The 18,277-nt window shown below is 39.6% G+C and overlaps 1 protein-coding gene across 1 annotated transcript in view; it reads left to right on the top strand.

Annotated features, from left to right (window-relative positions):
• LOC144933142 (transmembrane protein 132D-like) overlaps positions 1-18,277 on the top strand; it is a 231,565-nt gene that overhangs the window by 166,551 nt on the left and 46,737 nt on the right. The window contains exon 5 of the mRNA XM_078857731.1: positions 4,247-4,393. Coding sequence (XP_078713857.1) covers positions 4,247-4,393 — 147 coding nt within the window. The remainder of the gene's footprint in view (positions 1-4,246; positions 4,394-18,277) is intronic.

Here is an 18,277-nt window from a genome sequence, read left to right as displayed (position 1 = left end):
CTCGGACCATACAGTCCACAAAGCTGTCTCACCAGCCATGGGGAGAAAACCTTCTGAGAATCCAACCAAAACCATCACTTTACCATACATAGCAGGGGTTACCAAAAAAGATTCCCAAAATCTTAAAAAACACACAAAATCCAGGTTCGTTTCAACACAGTATACCAAATCCGTGATTTAATCCCATCTGTAAAGGATGTGATTCCTGACATGCAATACCCTGGTGTCTACAAACTGAGTTGTGGTTGCGGCAGCAGTTACATTGGGGAAACGAAACGACATATCTCTGACTGCGTTCGTGAACACAAGGCAGATCTGAAACACGGTAGGACCAATACCTCTGCCGTTGCGGATCATTGTTTTAATGCTGTGGGCTCACACGAAATTGATTTTTCCAAGACGGAGGTACTCTGCAAACCTACTGGCTACCTTCAAAGATTTGTTCATGAAGTCATCCAGATATATAAACACAGACACAACTTCAACCGAGAAGATGGGTACAAACTGAGCAATCATTGTAAGGACGTTATTAACCAGGTAAAGTCTTTACTGACTGTGATGCTTCCATCCTACCTGCCTATGTCAGCTGTTATTTCTGACTCTCTGTGTCTCTCTCTATGCCTCTCTCTTAGAACTCTCATGCTCACATGTCCTTTGGAATGCACTCCCATGCCTTTGGATTGCACCACTCTTCGATCTTACATTAACATGCTAATCTCTCACATTAACATATCCACTTCCGTGCCCTCGTTGAGGAGGCCGCTCTCTGTTCTTACATTTTCATGCAAATTTCTCACATTAACATCACTAGCCCAGCCCACTTCTTTATGACCCTTGGGCTACACCCATTTCAAACCTTTTAAAACAGTGCCTCAGCAGCAGACCATGCTTTCCCACCTGATGACGGACGCTTGTGTTGCGCCCGAAACGTCGTGATTTATTTCATTTTATACTTACGTGACTTTACCGACACAACCAAAGAGTATGGATTCCTGCAGTCACGAAAGCTTCAAATCAAGATATAATATAAGTGCTAAAGAAAAAGCATGTGACAATTTCAAAAGTGGATAAGTTTCATCATAATTTAATACCAGCATACAAAACACCTTGAAAAAAGAAAAATGTCCCCCTAAATATGTTAAATAATGCAAAAGGTAATAGCAGTGGTTTCCTTTTCGTACATCTCGACACAGTGGGTGCCACAGTGATGAGATGTTAACCACCTCGCATGGTATACAGGAGGTCGTGGGTTTGATCCCGACCCTGACACCTGCATATTTGGAGTTTGCATGTTCTCCTCGTGGTTGCAAGGATTTTTCTCCGGGTCCTTCGGGTTTTCCCTCCAGATTTTCAGACATGCATTTCGAGTATTTGGCTGCTTTAAATTCCAACATGATTAGCGCCTTCGTTGAGCTTTCATTTGTGGCCAGGTCGCTTCTGAAAAAGAGCTATATAGCTCAGTGGGCCTTACCCGCTATTTAGTGGAGGAGGATAACAGGACCCTGCGGGGTGGGCCGGTAGGAACGAACAATTGAATGGCTATAATAAAATAAAATGGCAAAAAATGGCCGCCAATAAGTGGATGCCCCGTGGCCCCGCCCTCCACCCGCGTAACCCCGCCCCGGCCACCCGTGGCCCCGCCCCATCTCGGTGTCCCCACCCCCAGCTCGTTGCCCCGCCCCTTACCGCCGTAACCCCGCCCTAACCCCGCGTAGCCCCGCCCTCCACCTCGTGCCCACGCCCCCTGCCGCCGTTGCCCCGCCCAGCCCCGCGTAGCCCCGCCCCCTGCCGCTGTAGCCCCGCCCAATACACCCCTAGCGGGGGAGAGATTCCCAGGCCTGGCTCGGCTGGAGAGCCGCCGACGAGGGGGGGGGGTAGGGAGTTGTTTTTAATGTAAAAGCTTTAAATGTAAATGTTTCTATTAAAAAACATCAGGGAATGTAACATTGTTAAACATTAACTCCCTTTCACACACGCGGGGGTACGATACGAAGGGAGAGTTTGAGGCCTAGGTCTAGGCTTTAGGCATAGCTGTAGGCCTTAGGCCGCCGTGAGTTAATTGTTAATATAAATGTTTTAATTATTTATGTAAAAGCTTTAAATGTAAATGTTTCTATTTAAAAGCATCATGGAATGTAACATTGTTAAATATTAACTCCCTTTCACACACGCGGGGGTACGATACGAAGGGAGAGTTTGAGGCCTAGGTCTAGGCTTTAGGCCTAGCTGTAGGCTTTAGGGCGCTGTGAGTAAATTTTTAATTTAAATGTTTTAATTATAATGTAAAAGCTTAAAATTTAAATGTTTCTATTAAAAAAACATCAGGGAATGTATCATTGTTAAACATTAACTCCCTTTCACACACGCGGGGGTACGATACGAAGGGAGAGTTTCAGGCCTAGGTCTCGGTTTTTGTAGGGTCATGCCAAGTGTTTGCAGTAGGGGGCGATGTTGCTACACGGACGGACGGACGGACGGACAAACGGACGGACGATATAATCTATTGGTGGCTGGTCCACTTTGTTCCTACCAGTATAACCGCACTCTACTGCCACCAGTTCATGAGCTTGTCTTACATCTGTGCCCCTCATATTTGTTGCATGCACCTTGTGTGTGTCTTGTACTCGCTTTCGTTCAAACGTTATTACATCAATCGATGATGTAGCATACTGTCAGTATGCACAGTCATCTCGACTTACAGCATGAACAATGCAGTCTCATTTGTAGTTCCGTGGCGTAGCTTTTGTTCGAATCATGCTCTTGTGGCAAAACCATATTGCTTCATAGTCAGCCCTCTTCATGTGTGTTTGTTTTTCTGGCAAAGTTCTCGATTTGTGATGATGATATTTTTCTTTAACTTAAGCAAGTATTTTTACATTTATTTGTCATCCCACCACGAAATTCTATTTGATACATCACACCATTATTCACTGCATAAAACAAATCTATTTCCTATCCCATACAATAGTCCAATGAAAGAAAATGCTGCACGAGGATACTCAACTTAAAATCAAGTATATAAATAAATGCATACAGCATTCATTTACAGAGCTGTTTTTCTTTCTTCACATCACAAAAGACCATACCTCTATATTTCATCGTGACAGAGTCATGGATGATTTCATTCACAAGCCCTTTCATTTCGCATGATACTCATAATGAAAAACATATGCAGCCTTTCAATGATGGCTTCCTTAATACAATTCTTGAGTAGGTGCTATATTGCTTCATAAATACAGTCATTCTTCCAGAGCATCATCTGTATTTGCTTTTGCATCTGACAGCGTGTAAAGCTTGGCTCATCGAATGACGTTTAGCTTGAATTGCACACATACCATGCCCTAGATTTCTCTCTTTTATATAATATCACTTTCAAGATTTCTTGACTCTGGAGTGGCCAGATTTTGGGTTTGAGTCAGGGCAAAGTTAATAGTCTCATTCCAATCACCAATGATTATGTAAAACAACGATTAGGTCATATATATTATTTTTTACTCTGAGAACTAAAATATGGTTTCATGACATACAGGGCATTTTGAAGGTGTGCCATCAATGTGGACAAAGGACTAATGAAGTGACTTTAGAATAAACGACGTTGAGCCAATGTTGGCCCAACGGTTCTAACCACATGCCAACGTTGGCTAAACGTTGCCTGTTAACTGGGTAGCTGCCTGGCATCCACCATTTTTTAAATGGTGATGGTGGCTATGCATGTGGCCTGCAATCCAGCACTATGCAGGCCAGGTTTTGTGAATCGCACAAATGTTGTGAAATGCCCTTCCATGGGCGTCGAAGTGTCATGCCCTGGCTCACCAGAGGAAGGCAGTGCAGCAACTGAACTAATTGCCACCTGTTTCCATCTGTATGGAGATAGAGTGTTTCCCCCTTGCCACACACGTGGGTCTTCTCCGGGTTCTCCGGTTTCCTCCCACTTGTATAAACACTCATCTTGACAAAGAGTCCCAAAATCCAGGTTGACTTTTGTAAATAAATAAGTAAATTATTATCATTTATAAGTGAGAAATACACATATAGATGTTTGCAATCAATTAATCGGTGTAATAAATTGCTAATATCAATGATCAGATGCTTTGATACGTAATATACATTTCTTGTACGTTTCTGCTTCGGGTATATAAAAACCTGGTAAAGTTGTCTGGCACACAAGAGCACATTCGGTGCCCTGTGCATGTACAGTGATGGAATGCTGCTCCATGAGGTGTGCATATTGTGTTTCTCTTGGCAGGGTGCAAAGCAGTCATGGCGTTTCATTTTTGGCTGTTCTCCCAAGCAACCCTACGTTGTATGATGTAAGCGCAGAGATTATCCATGGAGGTAACATCTCTTCAGTGAAATTACAAATCCATCGGAAAAAAGGCACACCACTGGAAAGGTGAGAATGTATTTTCTATGTATGATGTATGTTGAACGTCTTTCCCCCCGTACATAGCCAACCGTGTAAATCGGAGGTGTGGGAAAAGATTGGTTGAAAATCGAGAGCGGTTCTCGAGTGGTTGGCCACTTTGTACTGCAATGTGTCGACTTGTTAAATCTAGAGGACGCGTGTTGACTCACTCAATTTACTGTGCAATGTGATTCACCTCGATGTCCTTGCATTAGTGCCACGCTGTTTGATGATTATTCTGAACGCAACGTTTCTGAACCATCTTCTTCTTTCGTGTGGCTTTGTGAAAAGCAACAGTTTAATTTTTCTTAATGATCGTCATAAATGAATGCAAAGGTTCCTCACCCAGTCCAATGAGGTGGTTGACGCAGTGTGGATTTCAGCGATACTGCCAGGATGTGCCATAATTGTCTGTGACTCATATTATATTCTATGAGTGGCTGGCCGGGTTGCCTAAAAGCAGTCAGTGAGTGTGTGGAAGGAACAGAGTTAATTCCACTTCGTTGCTGTGCAGAACGGGGCAAATAGGTGAGTGGGATTTGACGAGAGGGACGGAGATTCTGGCACCTGAGTACTGAACTACTCCCGTAATTCTGGAAATTGCGCAACTAAACTCACAAACACACGTGTGCCCAGCCACATACAATTACTCTCCCCACACACAACAGTTATAAATATGCATAGAGAATAATCCCCCGTATAATCTTTTACCAGATGTTAGCTAGCACTTATTATGGCCATCACGGCACGTGATAATTATGTAACGGTCCTCCATAACAGTCCCCACAATATCAGCATTCCCTACCTTGCTCATGCTGACATTAATCCCTGCAACGAGTTGACCTGGACTAACCCCGAGGTATGAAGAGGAGATTGGTAGCTGGAGATGAGGAGACATGGTCCCAAGATGTGACGATATAATGGTTTGTGGCTGGAAATGAGATGACATGAGGGGGATGGAATGCGAGAGGGATGAGAAAGGAGACCGTGGAGGTAAGAGAGGACATCGGAAGGGAGACCGGCATATGAAGGAGAGAGCGGTGTATGAAGGAGGGAGCTTCTGTGAAATGGAGGTGGAAAACATGGACTGGAACCTTTACCTGTATCTGCATGTTTGGTGGGAAGAGTATCATCTACAAATACATAAAAAGAAAAAGAAAAAAAAGACACCGTCACACACACGCATCTAGACATCCCCACGCTATGTTATCCCGAGCAATACCTGGCATTCGTCCAGCATTGCAATATCGCTGGGCCATGCACATATACTCTGCATCTTGCACTATGCAGAAATGAGCCTACGCCCATTTCTGCCTTGCAGATTTTACGCACATTTTCTATACTCAGACCCCAGGTGCTGATAATGAAGTGTATCTGCGAGCGTGGTGGCTGGTAAGAATCTGCTTGAAGTTCCAGATAAGAGAGAAGGGGCTAAGGGCCCTGATTAGCATGCCAGGTGCTGGGTATATTCGACAATGAAACGACCAGCAAAGAGAGACTGGCGTGGAACATAGCCCGACAGTGCAGATTTAGACTTTAAAACTTTCGTGACTGCAGAAATTCATATTCTATGGTTCTTTCGGTAAAGTTACGTAGATATAAAAAATAATAACAATAAAATAATAAAAATGAAAATAAAGTTAATAAAAAATATCACGACGTTTCGATCGCAACACAAGCGGTCGTCATCAGGACCGCTTGTGTTGCGATCGAAACGTCGTGATATTTGTATTATTTTGTATTCACTTTTCATTTTTATTTGTATTATTTTATTGTTATTATTTTTCCTATCTACCATCGAATATGAAGACCGTGCAGATATACAGATTTCAGTCAGAAACAACCGTATACAGTTGAATAGTTGATATTGGCTCCTTTGGAATACAGTGTAGCTTTAGATAGTTTTTAATACATACTATATTCTCAAGTTCTCACTATAAACTGTAGATTAGTGCTGGACATGCTATGTTGTGTTGCTATTGGATCGTCATTGTCATCAGCCATGATCAATCCACTGCTGGATGAAGCCCTCTCAAAGCCCCGCTGCTTCTAACGATCTTGTGATGCGACGATCTATCGAACACCTGCACACGAAATGATCTCATTGCTCCGCCTCCGCGGTGGACACTCTCCAAAAATATCCACCGTGATGTGTCCTGCCCAAACCCACTTACTTCTCTTGATCGTTTGGATGATGTATGTATCCTGCGTATGCTCTCTAATACAAGTGTTCCTTTCTCTCTCTCCTCTCTCTCTCTCAGTGTGATTCCTAGGATGCATATCTCCATGTTTCTTTGCACACTTTTAATTGTTTTCATCTACATTGTTCGCGATGGTCTTAGTTTATTGTTTAGACCATTGGAACCTCCTTTGCCAGTAGCAAAATATGATCATTGGTTTCCAATGGTGTAAACGCTTACCCCGAGCTCTCATACTATGATGGTGCATTGTCTTTGAATTGTGCGCCTTTTGGCGTCATCTGGTCCAACACCATGTGAGACGAGGCTCTAAGAAAAGCTGTCTCGGGTGTGGACCAATCAATTTCAAGGACAGTGTATACATTGATAATTGTTTTTTTACCCTTTTATCTGGCAACAAAACTGACACCTTTTTTACAAGGAGTCATGTTTCTATAGACCACAATACCTGCAGTCGTAAAGCAAACAAAAAAACATAACTCTGCTAATGTATGCACTGTCCTTGAAGTTGATTGGTCCACACCCGAGACAGCTTTCCTTAGAGCCTAGTCTCACATGGTGTTGGACCAGATGACGCCATGACTACTTGTAAAAAAGGTGTCAGTTTTGTTGCCAGATAAAAGGGTAAAAAAACAATTATCATATTTTTCTACAGGCAAATGAGGTTCCAATGGAGTGCATACATTATCAGAGTTGTGTTTTTTATTTGCATTCCGACCGCAGGTATTGTGGTCAAGGCAAACATGAGTCCTTGTAAAAAAAGGTGTCAGTTTTGTTGCCAGATAAAAGGGTAAAAAACCAATTATCTTATTGTTTAGAGTTTACGCGCTGTGCTGTTTCACTACGAATGAACACTTCCTAGCTTCTTTCTCCTCACACTCTACACCAAATTTCGATTTAAAGCTTTCGTGACTGCAGGGATTCATCTTCTTGGTTCTTTCGGTAAAGTCACGTAGAAGGGAAATAATAAAATAATAAAAAATAAAAGTAATAAAATAATTCTCACGACGTTTCGGCCACAACGCAACCAGCCGTCCTCAAGTGAAGAACAGGTCTGTCGGAAAAACAGCGTCACCTGAGGACGGCTGCTTGCGTTGTGGCCGAAACGTCGTGAGAATTATTTTATTATGTTTTATTTTTATTATTTTATTATTTCCCTTCTACGTGACTTTACCGAAAGAACCAAGAAGACTCTACACCAATTGTTACATTTACATAACCATGAAGGAAATGCCTCTTTGCACTGTATATTCTGCATTACAATTATCCAGATGGTTCTTTCACATTTTGACATTCCTAATGAGTTGGATCATGATAGCAGCCACATGTATTCATTATTAATATTATCGTCATGTGCCACCGTTGGTTATTATTCTTAATGCCCGAGTATGTCATTGTTTTTTAATGGACACACCTGTACCATGGTGAAGCCATTATGTAAGATGTGTGCTTATAAGAACTGAACTACAACTTATTTCTTAATTCCCGCTAATGATAATCATAATGTTGCAGATAAACACAGCGATTCAAGGGACCTCTGCACACTCTAGAATGTCTGGTAATGCAAGGTAGACGCTAAAACATTCCAGGGCCATATCATATAATAAGTGGCATAACTTGCATTCATTTATAACAGTTTAATTGCAATCTCAACGGTACTGCACAAAATGTGAAACACAACAAATCCAATATTTTACCATTATGTATACGTAACAGACTCGCAATGAACACAGAACTACATGCTACCACCGCCTTAGTTCATTCATCAATATGTCATGTAAAATACCATTCCTTACAACAGCTGTATTACCCAGTCAGCAGTGCATACCTTTAAGTGCTTTTACCGGTGACTCCTTTGAATGTAAATCAATCCTAAAATGTATATAATTTATGTTATTATTTAGTGAAAAACTTTTGCCCGTTATTAACGCTTCATGGCACGAGCCAGAATATGTGTCAATAGTGAATAAGAGTTGTGATGAGAAAGTAAGTCACCTTCATGATCTTTATTCGAGCAGGATGCCCAAATCCATAGAACCGGTTCACAAGATACAAACAACTTTATTTTAATATAACACACGCGACAGTATGCATTCATGACATTGTGCGCACACTAATTTGTGTCACGTTTAGGAGTACACTGGGAAATTGTTGGCATACTCTTAATTTAATTTCCTATCCTTACAATAATCAATGTAAAACACGCAAAGACAATTACAGTCGTGGCATCCTTACTGGATGCAGCTCGATTGTAAATTATCTACTGGGGGAAGTCCTCCGCGCACCATGTTATTCATGAGGGTTGTTTGACCATGCTTCACCACGCTGGTCGGTGCAGGTTGTTGAAGGGGGACTTCTGGGACCGGTTCAGGTAACAACTCAGCACCGACGTGAGCTGTGGCCGGGAATCGAGCTCAAGTCATAGGGTCACTAGCGCAGTGCGCAAACCACTTTGTCGCTTTGCATGAGCCGATTTTTTTTTATAGCATTAGGAATCGCATATCCTTGTCATTCTTTGCCAAGGCAGCACAGATGGGAACACTGACAATTTCTTCCCCCCCCCCCCCAAACACAAGACATGATGTTTCTTATGTTAAACTATTAGATACGGACAAAACACGTCCACGATAGTACACAATGCAGAGAAGCCAGTTTAATAGCCATTACACAGCCTGTGCAAAACAACCACAGACGGAATTATATTATTAGTCACATGCCATTTAAAATATAGTAAATATTTGCACAATACTGTACTAGTGTTAATTTTAGAGCTTTCGTGACTGCAGGAATTACTCTTTGGTTCTTTCGGTAAAGTCACGTATAAAGATAAAGTAATACATTAAATACGTGACTTTACCGAAAGAACCAAAGAGTGTACTAGTGTTCTTATATTACAACACAAATATGCCACAGAGGAAGACTCATAATTCAGCAAAAAACACCCATTAGAAAGGGCTGCATATACATATATGGGGTGCACATATATTCTCAATAAAAGATACCATTCCTCAGTTCTAAGCAGTGCGATGGAAGCTCTCTTATACACAACAGCATGGGTCGTCCCGATCCCAGGTAAACAGATTGGACAACGCAGACAGCGTTCTGTTATGACAGCTACACCGTGTGATGCTTCGCAACGAAATGTTGTTTTGCAAGTGGTTGCAGCTATGCAGCTTTACGTTAAAAATGTATTTTACACAGCGTTACTCACTCCATCCTGCTTAGCATAAGATTAAGATACAATTACTTGGAATTTATTTACCACGCTTGTAATTAAATTTGCACACAATAAAGCAAGCTTGCACACGATGTATCGATTTAATCAAATAAATACCGGGCTGAAATGTAATGCACTTGCATATATCGTGAGTTTTCAATATCCTGTCAAGCTGAACGAGTGCCTGTTTAACATAGCTTCAGTGGGAAGCGAGGATGTGTTTTGTTACTGATAACACGTAATGTCAAGCAGGGCAGTGTTACAGAGTGTTCCATCTCCCATACATTACATTCAGCCTGCGGCTGTATTGTAGCTCTGCAAGTAACGTACTGTAATAAATGTTGTTGGCCTGCTGTAATGTTTTGGTTTATTCAACTTCCGAATTAAGTTAGTCAAAACAAGAGGCCGACAAAGCACGTGTGGCCTGGGCGTCAACGCCCGAGGGACACTTAAAAGTTGAACATGACCTGATTTATTATACAGTTCGTAAGACTTCCCACGCTTTGTGATTCAACCGCTCATTACATATCCAAGCAAATAAAAGCCACTCAAATAAACCTTACCACAAATAAACCGTTACACATAATCTGGCAATAGTCGGAGCTGGGGAAAAACGTTGTTATCTTATCAAATTAAAAGCTGCATTTTACTGGTATAATTGATTGTTGACTCCATTAATTTCGTAGAAATATAAATGAATAAGTCCAATCATGTGACTCAACAAAAAGTTCCAGCAATGCTGTTATAGTAGTACGACAAGGCTAAGTGCTAGGAGTTCATATTTTTATTATGTGAATTTACCATTAAAAAGAAAAGAATGTCACTGTTTGCTTGGTGCTCATTAGTCAATTGACACTAGTAAATTTGAAAAGATTATTCCCAAATGCTCAAAATGAAGCTAAATATAATAATCGAACTGCATTGTCAGTGGTGCACAAACAGACTGCCTTATAAAAGCATGTAATAGGCCAATGTTTTTGGGGTATTGGTCCTTTTTCATTCCAGAACGAGAAATTCTAGGGAAGGCCGGGAAATGTACTGACTTAAATCTAGATTTGACGCTTTCGTGACTGCAAGGATTCATACTCAATGTTTTTTTCGGTAAAGTCACGTGACATCATGTACGTGACTTTACAGAAAAAACCAAAGAGTATGTACTGACTTTATCAAAGTTGACAATCACAAGTCACACTGCAGTGGCCTGAACAAACTGGGACATTTTAAGAACTGGCAATTTGATCTCACTGACCCTACACCTACATTTAGAGGCACACCACCTCCAGCACTTTAGCAGAGGCCTTTTTGTGTTTTGTTTGCCATTCATTCTTGGTGTTCAAAGTGTCATGGAGGAAAAGCTCTGTTAAAGATGAATTCAGCTTCTGGTTTTCATGTTAAAGTGCTTTCTCTCTCAGCTGCCTAAGTAACTTGTGCCCTCTCATGGGCCTGAGGTCATTTTCAGAGGGGATTCTATATCAAAAATTCACTTGTGGTGGATCCCATATTCGTAAATGTCCTTTGGACTGAACATATTTCCATAGGACATAAATGTATAACAGTGGCGTCACTAGGGTTGGTGTCACCCCCATGGACCTCCCAAACCAGACTATACAGAATCCTTAGTAATGTTTTTTGTGCTAATGTTACTCGAAAATCGTAATTCCCGTATATCACTGAATGTAATGGCAATAGTAGTGACATAAACAACGAGCAAAATTAAAATGACACCTTTAAATTACAATAGCATACGTACAGCCTAAATGTATTTACTTTTACGTAGTTTCAGGTGGTTAAAGTGAAAATGCGGTAAGAAAACAATAGATTTCTCAGTATAAAAAAACGTTAAAACATTTAAGAACTACATTGAAATCAGATATATATTTGCAAGACAGTAATGTTTTTAAAGACAATTTTTAAAAGACTAAAATAAAAAAAATAATTTAAGATTTATGTTATATTTATAAACATGTATCAAGAACACTATGAGATCTCTTTTACCAGTGGCAAAATATAATGGTAGGTTTTTACCCTTTTAACTGGTACAAAACTGACACCTTTATTCAAGGCATCATGTTTGCAATGACCACAACACAAGTAGTCAATAAAGCAAACAAAAAGAAGCAACTCTGATAAGGATTATTAAAGCAAACAAAAAGAAGCAACTCTGATAAGGATTATTATCCTTATCAGAGTTGCTTCTTTTTGTTTGCTTTATTGACTACTTGTGTTGTGGTCATTGCAAACATGATGCCTTGAATAAAGGTGTCATTTTCGTTCTTTTGTCTATCATGTGTATTAGACCTCCCCTCCTCCTCTCTGCCCATTGTGTTGGCGGGTGCATTGGCTGGCCGCTTGCGCACAATCGCTCCATTGTGTTGGCGTGTGCAGTAATTGGCCGCTTGCGCACAAGCGCTTCCACGTCCATCGCCCACCCTTTTGGCCTCGCCCCCCCCTCCCTCCCGATACGTTCCTTTCATTGGCTACCATAGTCTGATGAGCTCCCCCCTCCCTCTCCCTCCCCCCTCAACTCGCTTTTAAGGGATTACATCTTGAATCATTGCCTCACTTGATACAGCTAATCTAGCTGTGACGGTCCCACCTGATGACGGAGACTTGTGTTGCCTCCGAAACGTCGTGATTTTTGTTTTTATTTTATTTTACTTTCTACGTGACTTTACCGAAAAAACCTAAGAAGTTGATTCCTTGCAGTCACGAAAGCTTCAAATCTAGAATTAAAGGTGTCAGTTTTGTACCAGTTAAAAGGGTAAAAACCTACCATTATGTATCAAGAAACATAGCATTTCCCCCACTTCATGTTTTAAATTGTCAAATTCTCTATTTAGTTATCAAGGAGTTATATAATCAATAATTGTGCTACATGTAAGTGTTATTATCAATTTTAATCATAAAATAACATGTGATACAGTTGTAAATTGCTTAAATGTAATATTTATTAGATTATATGAATACTAACAATACAATTGTTTTGTAAAATCTTTCTACATTGAATTACAACATTATTAGTTACAATATTATTCGTAACGGAGCGGAAGCCTTTTTAGATTTTTATCCTTCTTTTCCTTTCATTACTACTTCATTCTCAAAAAAGTTATTGATATAGATTCAAAAATACGAATTACCACAATATTGTAGCTAAAACACCAAAAACTTTGACAAAATCAGCGACTATAAAAACACGAGCAGCAACGAAAGCAACAGCGCGTGCTTGTAGCGCGTGCAGACGAAACCACGTGACTCGAAGCGTCACTGTAGTTGGGTAACAATGACAGCTCTGACCGGAGCGCATTAGAAGGTTGAAAAAGTTAATTAGCATAGAGTTTTAGCCTTGTAGGTATATTGATACAGTCCACGTAAGCTGAGCTTACGAAAAAAAATGTGTTGTCATAACTTACAGGGATATTTTTATAAAAACTAATACATTTCTGCTGAAACACTGCACAAAAATTGTATAGACAGTTATTGTGGTGTCACCCCCTCTGATGGTGTCACCCGATGCGGTCCGCATCCCCCCTAGTGACGCCACTGATGTCGAAAAATATAATGCTTTAAATTGAATTATGTGTAGTGTACTGGATGACAATTGAGCCGACACATGAATAATAGTGAGAATAATGTATAGTTCTTTGGCAATGCTTTCCTGGATGAAGGCCTTCTCGTACTGTGTTTTTAACCTTACTTCACAATCCTGGTCAGCGTAGGTTGATGGAGGGTGATGAGCACATAACCAGTTTAGATATCACTTGCAAATGATGTTCGCTGTAGCCAGATATTTCAAAAAAAATGTCAATGAATCCATGGTGTAGGGCACTAATCACTGTGCCAGGGCACCACACCATGAAATAATGTAACCTAAATAAAAAACAATGATACTTTTTTTTATAAAAAATAATAATAATCAAGCTTGTGATTGTTATTTCCATTAACACAAATGTATTAAAATTGCTTTAAAAGAAAAAACGTAACTTCTACATATGTATCGTTTGTATGTATCAATTGCCTTGCCAAGCACTGTGTAAGAGAGCAGTTTGGCTCAAAGCATTGTTTGCATAATTTTCCATCAGTATTAAATTGCAAGTATACGTAAATGAAACTCTGTTCTGTGTCTCCACGTATAAATACAAATATATATATATCAGTCCATCAGCCTATTTATTGAATTTGTATACAAATATTACTAAACAGTATTTTTTTCGTGACTGCAGGGATTCATAGTCTTGATTCTTTCGGTAAAGTCACGTAGAAGGGAAATAATAAAAATAAAAAACAATAAAATTATCACGACGTTTAGACTGCAACACAAGCAATCATCATCAGGTGTGAAATCCACAACAATAAAATGTTAAAAATTTTAAATTTTCTTGTTGTGGATTTTGATATTTTTATTATTTTATTATTTCCTTTCTATATGACTTTACCGAAAGAACCAAGAATATAAACAGTATTTGTTTGAGAAAGCAAACTCTTGACTGTGGTTGGCCTTCCAGGTCTCATCAGGAGAGTCAGGCTTGTTAAAATATTGTGTTCTCCACACTGTTTAAATGTATTTGACATTGCACAATGTATACTGTACATGTTGTAGATCAAACAAGATTTGTCATTATGTGTTTGCCATTTATGGGTCACTTGACACCCTGGACATTGCCAAATGAGATGTTCAATCTCAAGGGAATTTCGAGGTGAAAGAGTTTAACAAATAACAATAAATAAAATAGGTTATACGTGGAGACACCACACTGAATTTTTATTATATTTGCTTTTACCCACAATGCTTCACGTCAACCCATCACGAGTCTATGCACGGAATTGTAAGTATGTGTTCGTAAAGTGAAGTACTTTGGTAATTCATGAAGGGCATTAATGATATTGCTTGTGACGGCCACATCGCAACTTGCTAAGCAGTTAGCCTGCAGTGGCAATTTGGCTGTTGAGCAATTGCGGACGCTCTCATTGCTCATGCCTACCCCAGCTCTGAGCACTCATAAATAATTGTACGGGGTTGCAGTCTCTGGTTGTGCATGAAGGTAACCGGGAGTTCTCACAGGTCTCACATGTGTCATGATATAATGTAATAGTGTCTGTCTTTGAAAAGCAATGAAATGTTCGATTTATTAATTTAATGTTTAATATGTTTGTTTATTTATAACTAAAATTATTTACTACCCTTCTCGGTCAAGAACAGCCTCTAACATCCTGCCATGTTCGCTTCTGCATATGCTGTATATGCTTTAAGAAAACTATGCCAGAAGCATATTGATTAGTATCCTCTCACTGTTTATTTGGATTATGCAATAAATCTTGTGCCATATAAATTATCATCATTTATTAATTATTCTTAATTGCATTAAACCCTTGCAAATCAGATAAATGGGTCCAATTCCTGTTGCTATTTTGGCCATTGTTCCACTACTTTTGTCAGAACGATGGCTAATTATGCATACAATCAGAAATAAATTCTAGAATTTGCGATTTAGGTGTGGCCAATTCCTCACAAAAAATTAACCATTCCACCACGAGTCACTGCACAACTTTAGAATGGCCCAGAGTGAGCAGGTCTTTGGTGCTCTACTTTTTACCAAATGTAATCCAATATCTATGTATACAGCACCTTCACTTAAATGCCAGACTGGAGGCTCTCACGCACATAGAGATGACATTGATGATATAAAGACAAACATGTGCTAACCACCATGCCACGGCTGCCCCATTGTGTTTAAGTAGTGCTAAACCATATTTAACTACATTAGCAGACCTCTAAGAATAGGTTTGCATGTTCACCACAAGTATGTGTGGTATGATTCCATGCAAAAGGTTTATGTTTGGTATTTGAACATCTTAACACCTGTTTTATTGTCAGAAAGGGTAAAACCTATTCGTATACTTTGATACTGGCAAAAAAGGACCCATGTTGTAGCAGACCTCTGTTGAAGGTGGAGCAACTGTGTGTTCATGCGTGAGACAGATCAGAATCTGATTGGTCGGCCTCATAACAGAGGAATTCTACAACAGTGCGGAAACGAGGGTTACGTAAATCAGGCCTTTTTATATCAATGAGTGCTCACTACGTTTTGAATCGACCCGCTACAAGCTGCTGCTGCGAGTTCACGTCGTTCCTACATGTATTACAGCACTAGTAAGACCCCATTGTTGATTGAGACACTGATTACTTAGATGAGACACTGATTACTTAGATTGAGACACTGATTACTTAGATGCTTGAAGGACATTTGATCAACACGCTTGACCACAATATAAGCTCCAAGCTCAAATTTAGAAAGTGCAATTTACGACTTTCAGACCTGGAGATATATATGTAGATAAAGAGATTGAGATATAGATCAACAAATTAAGTGATATATGGATTATTGGATGTGTTGCTTTACAGGTAAGTAATACAATGATTTAGGTAAATACTTTTGATGTAGGGATGGCTCGATGAAAATGTATTTACATTTGTTGCAAACGTACTACCGTTGAAAATATTAATCGAATTAATGAATGCGATATGATGATAATTTCATCATGATTATATTTGACTTAATATCCTTTTATATGCTCAACCACTAATTTTTTCATGTTTCTCATATACTACTGTTTTCTACTTTCCCATAATATAATTAGAACAATTGCTTTTCATGGCAAATGCTTTCATACAATCTCTTCATATTCATCAGGAAAAATAAACTCAACTAAATTTCACAGGGCCAAAGTCATGCGTCTTGTAAAAACATGCGAGAGTAAAGCCTGCTTCTGCCACCCCATGTTCTGGAATCATGACGAATTGAAAAGTATAGGAAGTGTGATATATGGAGGCATGGCATCTCTGCACAGTGGGCACGACAGGTTATTAATGTCTTCGCAATGAAAGGGCCATTAACATTTAATGCTCACAGTGACTTATATTAGATTCATGTGGGCTAAGGTTTCTTGCAGAAAGTATGTCTCGGCATTACTTTAAGTGGACATGACATACAAGTGTGATGAATGTAATTGAATGACCTTAACAAACCCTCTTGGCTTTCCACGCACCAACTCTGGAGTGCGAGTGAGCATCTGTGGGGTCATACACAAACACAGGTTGCTGAGCTGTATAATTGATGTTTTCACTAATTTATCAATTTGCACCACATTTTTTTGTTTCTGTCAGATTATTCCAGTTACACGTGCCTTACTTCACGTAATAATACCCTTTTTTGTATTCAGGATAACATCGCTGAGTCTCAGGATACATTTGAGCAATTCTATAAATGAGTGTTGGCATGGTGGAAAGAGTCTGCAGTACTGTGAGAAAACAAATGCATAAGGGGACAGCACACAGTGCTCCATATAGATGGATTGAATCACGACCCAGTGGGTGAGGGAGTTTAAAAAATGCGTGATCTTCCAGGCCTCTCTTGTAGATCACACCGTGCACCAATTACTTTTAAAGCAATACATTTTGTAATACTTTATACATCATTTGTTAATGTCAAAGTGTCTTAACATATAAATGGCGTGTTAATGTATAATCAACTCCAGAAAATATTTTAAGCGTCAAATGCCACTTTAAAATATGCATAGAACAGAATGTCAAGCGTGTCATTCAATTTAGAATGAATGAAAGCTAGCATTTACTTGTTTATTTGCAAGACTACATTTGATACCAATGGGTTTCAATCCTGAAATTTGATCCCTGCAATGTCTTGCAGTGTGATATCAAATTATTTAATTGTAAATGTCAATATTTGAAGACTGGTCCAAAATAAGATTGGGATGGGTGTACACACTTTATTAACAATGGGTTTTTAAGTAATTCTTTATCAAATATAGTTATTGAGTGGAGGTGGCCAGGGTGGCACAGAAGCTCTCTGGCATAGAGAGTCGAAGGTCTCATCCCAGTCACAGAAGAACAAAAAAAACATCACATGATATAGGATTTACACTTGATATGACTAATTTTAGCTGATGTGGTAGCAACATGGGAAGGAAGTCAGACCTACATATATCAGTGTGTCCACTCTGCAATCACCTAATAGAAGAACTTCAGTGAGAGTTCACCCCTGCTATGGAATGGATAAAAAGGCCATTTGAAAGATTTTTCATATGTCCTGTGAAAAATCACTTCCACGGTCTATTCTGCCACACGGGGTGCTATTACTGTGTGCTTCAGAATGGATTCTTTATCTCGTGACATTAACTCCAAGTTTCTTGGTTCTTTCGGTAAAGTCACGTACTTCCCTTCTACGTGACTTTACCGAAAGAACCAAGAAGATGAATCCCTGCAGTCACGAAAGCTTTACATCGAAAATTAACTCCAATGTCACAATTGGACATTGTAAAAGACTGAAGCAAATAAAGAAATACTTGTTTTCTTGGCCAGGAACTATTTTTAAGTGTAGTGAGAACCCTGACTGCACTTCATGGGAGTAGTTTAATAACCACAAAAATATGCTTTTGAGAAAT

Source organism: Lampetra fluviatilis, chromosome 6 (assembly GCF_964198595.1).
Source record: "Lampetra fluviatilis chromosome 6, kcLamFluv1.1, whole genome shotgun sequence".
Lineage (NCBI taxonomy): Eukaryota > Metazoa > Chordata > Hyperoartia > Petromyzontiformes > Petromyzontidae > Lampetra > Lampetra fluviatilis.
The sequence above is the reverse complement of the archived record's forward strand: the minus strand, read 5'-3'. Positions and strand labels throughout refer to the sequence as shown.